The 10979-nt window shown below is 34.9% G+C and overlaps 1 protein-coding gene across 3 annotated transcripts in view; it reads left to right on the top strand.

Moving 5' to 3' along the window:
- The window catches only part of LOC118180020 (protein phosphatase 1 regulatory subunit 42-like), a 57168-nt gene that overhangs the window by 30129 nt on the left and 16060 nt on the right, over positions 1 to 10979 (top strand). For 2 of the 3 annotated variants that reach the window (XM_085813488.1, XM_085813487.1), the window contains exon 2: positions 7951 to 8124. The exons of the other annotated variant lie outside the window; for it this stretch is intronic. In XM_085813488.1, the coding sequence (XP_085669614.1) occupies positions 7999 to 8124 (126 nt within the window). In that variant the 5' untranslated portion in view covers positions 7951 to 7998. The remainder of the gene's footprint in view (positions 1 to 7950; positions 8125 to 10979) is intronic. 3 annotated transcript variants of the gene reach the window in all.

Below are 10979 nucleotides of genomic sequence, written 5' to 3'. Positions count from 1 at the left end.
TTAACTTTATTTTTGCTCCTTTGGTGAGTTAACTTAAAATAATTTAATCACTAAATTTAAGTTTTCTTGAACTGCAGATGAAACATGCAACAGTTTAACTGGATACAGCACTAGTGACTTACTCGAAGCTACAATTATCCAATAAGTCAGACCTACCTACTTTACTAAACTTCACATTTATCAAAACCGTGCCGAATGTTCTTCGTTCACCTTTAATCTTAATCTGAAAACCTTTCTCTAGGCAAAGCTAATCTAAAGCAGCTTTGGCTAGGCAAGGCAGACGTCTGGAGCAATAGCCAAGGTCTTTACAATGAGTCATGACGGTTATGATTCTACCTCTCAGCGTAAAGTACGCACCTTATCTTAAGATCTGCGTACACTTCTGGTCAGAGCGAATGCATGACGAAACGAAGCACAAAGAAAAGCTTCAAAAGTAAATTTTAACTATTGGATAAACTTTAAATGAAATGTCATAAAATGATCAAAGTACAGTTTGCTAGCCGTTGTATTCTTTTCGCCCAAACGACTACTGTTCTTGATTCTAATTCTTTCCATATGAACATGATCCAGATCAGGATCTCAAATTTATGATGATCAGAAGAGAAAGCTCCTATGAGTGGTTAAGGCCTCGGGACCTTTCTCTCTTTATGTTGTAGAGACATTAGGTATTTTGGAAGCTGGAAAGATGAAAAATGAGCAAACGCCTTCGCCGGGAATCTAACCACGGACCTCTGGAATATCGGCCCAGCGTGCAGAACCACTACACCACGAAGGCACGCCAAGAAGGTAGGAGAAATACCTTATAATGTGGTAATGTGAATTTCCTTAGTTTTGCAATTCTGATGGACAGCGCCTTGAATAACAGATTCAAGGGTATCCTACCGCTTTTTTTACTGGTTTACAGTCTTTTGAAGGCTCAGCAGTGAAGGTTCAGCCAGTCTACACCAGCGGTCGTAAACCCTTAGAACTTCACGGACCACTACATATATAATTTTATATTTGGAGAACCACTAGTATGAATTAAAAGAAAAGGTAAATATATTTATACAATAATAATCAGCAAACTACATATATTTCGTTTACATTGAAAAATTACATGAAAAGTACAAAAAACGTACCTTCTTGTACAGAAAGCTTCACATTTCCCTATCACTGAAAAGGAGCTTCACGAAAAGCAAGAGCAAATCAGCAAAAGCAAAGCAGTATCGATAAACTGATAGTTATGCCGCCAATTTTTAATTATCGTAAACATAATAATCGCTTACTCAGCAACGACGCCATCGAATCAACAATTAGGCAAAACAAACACGGAAACTTCCAGTGATGCAATTATAAATAAGAATGCGAATGGTTCTCATAAAAACCCATAAAGTTGCCTATTTACAGGAAGAAAAACTGTGTTATCAACTACTACAATAGCATATGTTTGTAATTCAAAAGGAAAGAGAATTCCAGTTAGCGCTAACATTCATAACACCAGCATATAAATGGATGCCAATTCTCAGTTTCAAATGTCGTTACATACACCTGCAAAAGTAGCTAAAAAGTCGCTAAATTCAGAAGGCATTTCGCTAAAAATACAAGCTGAAACTAAAAAAAAAGTGTAATCCATATTTCATAACAGGTTTGTTACTCGTCATGTTTTAAACTGAATCTTCATAAAAATATAAATAATGTCCCAATTTTCGACGGACCAGCAAAAAGTTATCACAGACCATTAGTGGTCCGTGTAACCACCGGTTGGCAACCGCTAGTCTAGACTGCAAAGACATTTCAGGCATACAAAGTCTCCGTCATCTCAGAAACTCGAACTTAGGCCAATGATATGGATGCTGGCACAGCTTATCACCATACAGATCAAGTAGGCCCAAATAGCTTTATGCAAAGTTGCGACACATTGGTTTTTGTGGTGTTTAGCACCAAACTGTTCTTTTGACATTAACTGTTATTTCTGACTCAAAATTATCTACAGAAGTAATGCTTTTATCACATATGTATATGTATATTCAGGGTAGCCTTTAAATCCTTGGAGACAACTCCATTACTAAGGCGGGTTGGACCTCCATCCTTTGAATGAATTAATGTTCAAAGCAACGATGTGCCGTAGCTTTCATTGAAGAGAACTAGATATGAAAAAAATTTACAATCTTGTCTAAAATTATTACCCAGAGTCAGTAGAGGTGATCGTCTTGTAGAATTCACTTACTTATCTTCTAAGTGACAACTGTATGTGTAGTAAATTGGTATAGGGGGAATACAGGAGAAGTGTTGAAAGTACCTTTTATTAAACTGTTTAAAATTCACAATGCATCAACTCAACGCTAACATTCTACGCCTCACAAGGGCGGTAACTCAAATAACAAGAACTAAAAAAAATTTGAATATATTCACAAGTGGCAGAAAGTAAGCTACAGGGCTCAGAAAACTCCTGTTACTTGACACCGCGTCGAAACTAGTGGCAGCAAAAGTAGATGCTGCCACTAGTTTCGACGTAAACCAGCAATAACTTCGAAAGCTGAAGCTCACGCTACAGAAGTTGTAGAGACATTAGGATTTTTTGGAAGCAGGCAAGATGAAACATTAACAACCGCCTTCGCCAGGAATCGAACCACGGACCTCTGGAACACCGGCCCAGCGTGCTACCATTACACCACGAAGGCACGCTAGGGAAGTGGGAGAAATACCTTATATACTATCCTTTTTAAAGGGCGACTAGGGTTTTAGGGGACCTAGTCGCCAAATCCTGGGTGCGGAGAATCATCATCCACAACCCTTTTTAGTTCGAGCGCCACTTGTAGAGACATTAGGTAAATTGGAAGCAGGAAAGATGAAAAATTAACAACCGCCTTCCCCGGGAATCGAACCACGGACCTCTGGAATACCGGCCCAGGGTGCTACCATTACACCACGAAGGCACGCTAGGGAAGTGGGAGAAATACCTTATAAGATGACGGCAATAGCCAAACTACCTGATTTTCTTTCTGAAACTCGGTATTCCTTTTGAAACTCTTTCTCCAGAAGGTAAAGATTGCATTCCTTCAGACGCGCTACCAAATTTAAATATTCTGGCATTGACAATTAAGGCAATGAAGGCTTATGGGAAAGAAAACAATGGTTATTTAAAATATATATAAATCCCCACAGTCTCAGAGGAGTGAAATTCAGTACTCATGTTTATTTATGTACTCAGAAAAAGCTCTTCCCTTTTACAAATGGTTATCTTATGCAGTCCCTCTTTACGGTAGGGATTACTGCAGTTTGAATGCGAAGAGAGTAATATAATAATATGCTTGGATAAAATGACGAATATATAACGAAGACGAGAAATCAAAGTATAACGCCCTAAAAAGCAAAAAAATTTTTTTATCTGATGTGTTCCATAAAAATACATAAACAATTAAAAGTATTTTTATTGGAAAAAGAATAGGATATCATATTTAATATGTCACTGATTATGACGGGTATAGTGTTTCATGCTTGCACAAATGAAAAAATGTATTTTCTCATTTGTGAGAAAAAACCTTTTCTAATTATTTTTTATTTGTTTGGAAAATTTATTATCCTCAAAAACATCATAGGCAGATGATATTGGAAAATCCAGGATTGTGATAGTCACAGCTCATCAACATGCTACCATAAAACGGAGACTTGATCCCTAATGATCCCTTGCAGATTTATAATTTTTAGATTAAATTTATAATTGCTGAATCAATGTATTTTACTTCTAATTCTTTTATGTATCACAAGAACACTTTCATAGTATGGACTAAAATACAGCACTACAATTTAAACTCAGTCAGCTTATAGGAGTCGAAAGAAAATTTCCTTATAACCTGTTAACAGTCGTCAACAGCATATCTGAAGTATCAGGAATAAGCAAAGTAGTCAGGTAGTCTTTCTCGCGTGGAATCCACGCCGGTATTTTAAGAGCCAACGCAATGTGATTTCCTCCCATTTGCACGAAAATCCGACTATGCTCAAAATGATGCGTGGTTTCGAGCGAGGTAAAATAATTTTCCTTTTTAATGCTTTTGGAGGATATTTAAAAATACGCTTGAACTTGTTAGCTTAAAATGTTAGGAGACTAATTTAGTTCTTCTAGTTCATTGACAAAAAGACATTGGTTGAAAAGGAGACACAACACATATGTTTATGATTTAATATCTAAATTTAGATATACCTCAGCCCCATGGAAGGCTCCCAGAAACAGTGAGCAAAAGTAAACAATAGTGATGAATAAACATGCAGCAGTGGTCTTGAAAGGCAGTACTCAAGACCACTGTTGACCATTATACGGTATTCAAAAAATTAGTTTGTAAGGTTTATCCTAAGTTTTTAACAGTTATCTTTAGTGAAAGCTACTTTTCTGTCCCTCCTAATTTCAGCTTACAATTTCCTACCAGAATGTGCTTTTAGAGTCACGGTTAATGCAAATGAGTAATAGCGGTATTTAAGTCGAAGTTACACTGACTTTGTTAGAGAGCCAAAGATTCTGACTAGCGCGCGTTCGCCTTTTGGCTACACTCTCTAAGCTATTAAGCAGGCCCTTGATAGCTTCGACAGCTTAGTTGATATTTAGGGGCTAACTACTTAGAAATCTTAATAGCTCCGGCTATATCTTTTATTTAAGCAATAATTAACTTTCATTTCTATTACTTTGAGTGCAAGCCCAAGTGGAGGCTTTGCTGTACGTCCTGAGAAAGGGACCACCTGTTAAATTCTTATTTTGAGAAATAAAGGGTAATTAACCCTTCTTGAGGTTTATGTAGCTATTTGGGATATAAAGCGATTATTCATTTAAGTGTTCATGAGGTTCCTAAACACTTACCTGTTAGATAAAAAGTTGGAACCCCACAAGTTCTCCGAGGTCAGTTTTTAAAAAATTTAATTATTCTTAATAAATTTATTAATTATAATTTCATCCATCCATTCTCTATCATTAAGAGTAAAATATCTGTTCTCAATCATTAAGAGTTTGAATTTTATCTGATAACGAATTTGGCTGTGATGATTTAACCTTCTTAGGTGGAACTGCAATATTGCGCCATTTTCCAGTGGCATTATTAAATCAGGTAGCTTCGAAACCCTTCCTTCAAGAGTGGAACAAATTCCGTTCCCCTATTTTTTTTCTCTCTTAAAAATAATAAATAAATAAATAAATAAATAAATAAAACGCATTTAAATTGCATGGCAACCATATTATCTATTCAGAAACTTTTGTGGGATATTGTACAACATTTAAAGGTGAATGGTGATAAAATTTCTTGTCTTTCTGCAGTGTTCTTGAAAATCTTCCCTTTCCACCGAGCTTATCTTAGCCAAATGCCACTGCGAGAGATTATTTTCCCATCTCTGTTCCTTAGAAAATAACACAAATAAAATACCCAATACTGATGTAGTGTATTACTGTATTTATTGAAAATTTAAATTTTCACAATTTTGCAATTTAAAATAATTTACAAAAAGAGTATATTATGACAATATGAAATATATTATGACATGTAGCATTGCTTTTATTTAGCATTGCTTGCAAACAGCACGATGTAAAATTTTAATTCATAATATTTGGTTATAATTACGTTTTATCAATACTTTGATGCCTTTAAGAATACCTTATTTTCCTATTTATACCTTATTCTTCGAAATATAAAAAAGGTATTTAAAAAAAAGATAGGGTGAACTTTGAAAGAGGGTAGAATGTATTGAGACGATCATTATCATAGAATGCATGTTGGGAAATGAAACAAAAGCTTTAGAAGGCTCTTGATGGTGCAGCTCAGACGATGAGGCACAGACACAATAATGAAGCAGAAGTTTAAAAAAACAATTTTAATTTCGAATAATTACATCAAATGCTCCAAAGATCACTCTCCCAGCACAACAGAGATGGATGAACTGGTGGTTACACCAGAGGCATCGCACACAAGTGCAGCCCTCACTAGAATTCTGGCAAGGAATTACGAGAAGTCTCATACATGAAGCTGATGAGATGTCGAAACAAAACGAAAGCGAAACCCAGCAGATTGCAATCGAGTCTAGTGTGGCACCATTTCTCCTCAAACCACTGGATCGGAAGAGATGATATCCAGATAACTTCTTACGTCTGGTGGAACGTGGGTTGGTGCTCTGTTGTACAGGAACATATACATTGGTGAAGGTCTGTTGCTGAAATATCCTCTACCAACTCTGAAAAAAGCCCTTGTATCGGGAAGTGTATTTTGGGTTTCTCGATAATTGTGTAGAGATCCATTCCCTAAGCAGAAAATGTAGCACACATATGTTTGCGGAACTGCCGGTTGCAGGTAGGCAAGCATCCCTTAGACCAGAGATTCCAGCGGAGTAAGTATTGACCCTTGGGGATTGATGAAATTTTAAAGGGGGTCGATAATTGAATATTCACCGGCAATGGATCGGCATAATCAAGATCCTCTTTATTAAAAAATATCTGTTAATAACATTGATAATTAATTATTTGGTAATATAAAGCTATATCATGCAAATAAGTCAAAACAATTGGTTAAGCTGAAATGTGGAATTTAAAAGTCATCCCTGAGAAGTTCCCAAAATAAATTTGTTATCTGACCAACATTATTTATTGACTTTTCTCTCGTCTTGCCTTAGAAGAAGCAGCCATTAGTGAAGTCAATAACTTAATAAGAAAGACCCAAAACTGGTGGCATAGTTTTGAAAAAGTTGTTTTGAGAAAAGCAAATTTATGCCAACTATTAAAAATTATGCAGCAAAAATATAGAGCATTGGTTAAAAATAGAACTTTTGTGCAATTTGAATCTGTGATTTTGTTTCGGAAAATTTCTTCGTATTTTTAAATAAAAAATAATAACAATAAACAATAAAACATGTAAATGTAGTAGATAATTTTTTTCAAAATGTTTATTCATATTCTTAGATTAATTGTTACTTTTGAGTTTTTCATGTGCAATTTATCTGTATTAATATTATGCTGTATGCCGTACATTATAAATAAACATGTAAGGGCGTCGACGTAGAAAACCCTAATTTTAAAAGAGGTCGGTGTAAGAAAGAAATTGGAAAACTCTGCTTTAGAGCTTAAGCTCAATTTTCTCGACTATGCACTCAGAAACAAAAAAAAACAAAAAAAAAAAAAAAAAAAAAGATTGTTTCGATGAGTTCTACTTCCTTTTAAACTCTCTCATCTTTTCTGAAGTACTCTGGATAAGATGCTCCCGCATTTCTGATTTTTGCAATGAAAATAAGTAATTTAGGCAAGTTTCATCCATTATTTTGTGTTACTGAATATGACAAAACACAGGAAGTCATCTGTCTAAGGAAAAGAATGTCTTCGTAGAAGATTTCCTAAGGGAAAATGGTTTGTATTAATATTACGAATGAAGAAAACCACGAAAAAAGTTATGTAGTCAGCCAATAAGCTGAGATAGGAACCCAAGTCAGTGTTCAGCGGTCTTTATCCATCCGGTCATTGGTGGGGTTTCGAAATAAAATTGTGCGAATTGTACTTTCAATGTACCAGACTAGAAAGGCAACAAACTAAGTGCTATAAATATTATAAGTGCTATAAATTCTAGTAAAGTTAAAAAAAGTTCTCGTTTAATATAACTTTTAATTTATGATAACTGATAAATATAATTTTACTTATTTTCGTCTTTAGCATAATTTATGTCGGGATTAGCCTTCGTCGGGAATCGAACCGCTGACCTCTGAAATACCGGATCAGTGTGCTGACCGCTACACCACGAAGGCACTCTAGGAAAGCGAGAGAAATACCTTATAGTCTTATCACTAAAGTAATAACATATCTTATCACAAAGGTAATTTCAATTTTGATATATGGTACAATGTCTTATAGGTAAGGGAATGGTATAATTTCTTACAGAGTATCCAACGACATGATTCGTTTCAATCGTTGCAGTGTGAAATGCCGGAGCTTTAATACACAGTTGTACATTCTAGGGGATAGACAGATGACAGAATCGAAGGAAGAAAGCTGAAAGCTTAAGAATGAAGATCAGCAACGAGTTGATCCGAAGATGTTCTTCCAAACACCTCCTTCCCGTAGGAGACAACGACGATATTATGCAACGGATAACTCATCTATACCTACAGGAACAACGTATCAAAAAAATTGTAAGAAAATGTGAATTTTTGCACGAAAATTTTAATGGTGTTATTATTCTTATATTTCATTACTATGCACTGTTGGTGTACAGTAATGCTACAATAATACATTAGTGGAACTATCGGTGTTACTCTTCGTAATAATAAACATTCTAAAGGGTTTTTAAGAATAAATGGTGAGTTCTCCGAGTTTTCTGTGAAGTATCCGTAATATGAATTAGTTGAAATTCTTATTTAATTTAATCATTCGAAAAGTCTTGTGCATATGAACATGGTCTCACTGTGGATGAAGGCTCGTTTCGTGTAAACAATCACAGTGAAATCTCGGTTCAAGAATAATCTATACCTGATGGCCGGTAATTATTTGAAGTGTGCGTAAGTAATCTAAAGACAATTTGTTCTTGGATCACGGATGACTACTTACATAAACAGCAATACACCATGAATAACTTTATATTACAAAAAAATGTATCTAAGACAAAAAAGATAAACACAATTTTAAGCAAATAAAACAGACAAAAATTTCAATTAATTTTACTGTACTTGTATGAAGTAGGGTGAAAGGCGTAAGTGGAAAATGATGAACAGAAATGGAAGACATAATATTGTTCGAATGAGGAGTCGTCTTCTATGAAAACATTAGGTAATGTCTTTCTGGGTCATATTCTTTTGTCTCTTTGCGTTACTGCACTCTGTTGAAACTCACTGTACCTTCGTTTCATTCAAAAGTTTTCAAATGCGATTTGCTGTAATTTATGTTTTAAAATGTTTCCAAAGTGAAACATGGCATTACCATTAAACTGTAAACGTGCTGCTGCTTTATCATGATGATATTGTTGCTCTTATTCTACTTTGTAATAACTTCTCAAATTAAAGATCATCTGCTGTACAAATTTCTGCTTTGAAGAAATTTTCTTTACAGTCGCCTTTTGTTGAGGCTTCTGAAGTTGTTCCAATTCTTTGTTTTCAAGATTATTTTTATGGTCCTCTGACTGCTTCATGTCTTCACTGTTAACTACCAAGTGCATGGTATTGCCTAGAGATTCAATATTGTAAGTTAGAAAAAAACCTCCTCAGTGCCAAAGCCTTCAGGATCTTTCCTACAACAAAATCTGGCCATAATTTCCTCACGTCGAATTCGCAATCTTATACTCTTATTTTCAGGCTTTGTTAAAAGGAATTAAGCAATGGGAAACATTAAAATTAAATTTCTTGAAGTCCCTGTTTTTCCTAAATTACATCAAAACACGCGTGAAAATAATTTGCTTGCCAAATTGAGTGCTCGCAACTCGAGATCCAAGACGCTTTCCGTTCAAGTAATTTATTTGTTCATGGTGATAGACGTTTGTAATTCGATATTCCACTCGATATGAGTTGTTAAAATTGAATAATTTGGGACTTGAAAAATTTCATGTAACTATCTCTTAAGATTGGCAGGCTTTGCGTACAAGGATGTGGGATAGGGTTTTGTAGAATATCCGACGACATGTTTCGTAAGGCATGATTTTAATGTGAATTAACAAATTTCTGAAATATTATAAATTAATTTATTTACTTAGAGGTATTAAATTTTGTTTATGTAACCGTTTATGATTATGTAGCATTTATCTTTCAGTTTTATGAACGAAATGTTATTTAACCTTTTCCTTTCTGGCTCTTTTCACTGGGTATAGGCAGTTTTGTAGCCTCTGCTTAGATTAGATTTAATGTGTTGAATTTATTTCGTTTGTGAAACGAAGTTTTGCATTGAAACCATGTCGAAGTTAGCTGGTAATTTTATATTTCTATATTTTAAATTTAAACACTCACAGGCGCTGGGATGGAACTTCAAGCATTAATTTAGCACCTGTTTGTTTGATGGTTAGAGACCTTGGTAGTGATAATTCGCCTTTCAGAACAAACGTAGTACCTTGGTTTTTAGAATAATTGACATCACAAAATTAGTTGGAACTATACAGGAGTTAACTATAGGTGTTACAAATTCTTAAGATTTAGTGTAGTCATATAAGCAAGAAGACTTTTGGTCGTTTTTTCTTTGTTGAAACTAATATTAGCTTCAACGTAAACTCGGAAATGCTACAGATAGTTTTGCTTCTTCGAATCAACTGGAAGTGGAAAATGTTGCATTGTTGTTTTTCAATAAGAGCGAGCTTCTGTTTCAGGAATTATGAAGAGACGAATCATCGATTTCCTGGACCATGAATGAGCAAAAACAGGTTGGATATCTTGCTCTAGGGAGTTATCGAAATGAGGTTTACCGCGAAAGAATTGATAATCACGATCAGCTGAAGAAGAAAATCAAAAAAGCGTTACACTAGCCGCTCTCTCTAGAGTATGAACTGGAAAGGGGTGAGTGAGTGAGTGAGTGAGTGAGTGAGTGATTATGGCGCAAAAACCAGAGATGATTATGACGCGCCAAACAAAAGATGAGATGATTACAATTGATGACATGAAAATTCAATAAATAAAAACAAGTAGATAAATGTACCAAATCCAGAGGATGAAGTCATATAAAAACAAGTTAAAAGCACATATTAACATTCAAGACACAGTCTTCAAAACAAATTACATTTGGTAATAAAAGCCAATCTCTTTTAAATAATAAAATAAATTAGAATTGACCTCTCTTCCGATTAAACGGTCGAGAGGTAAGTCACAGCTATTAAAATATTTCTGGCGAAGACTTTTAAAACATTGACACTCAATTAAAATATGACGAACAGATAAACAAACATTACAATTAAAACAAACAGGCTCATTTTCAGCTTTAAGAAGATAGCTATGTGTGACTCTGGTATGACCAATTCTGAGTCGAGTCAAAAGAACGTCCTCTTTACGATTTCCAGCAAAATCCCAATGCTCAA

The sequence above is a fragment of the Stegodyphus dumicola genome, chromosome 3 (assembly GCF_044657685.1).
Source record: "Stegodyphus dumicola isolate Sdum_Otavi_A_Nest chromosome 3, ASM4465768v1".
Classification (NCBI taxonomy): domain Eukaryota; kingdom Metazoa; phylum Arthropoda; class Arachnida; order Araneae; family Eresidae; genus Stegodyphus; species Stegodyphus dumicola.
Note: the sequence above shows the minus strand (reverse complement) of the source record. Positions and strands in the feature narration are given on the sequence as shown.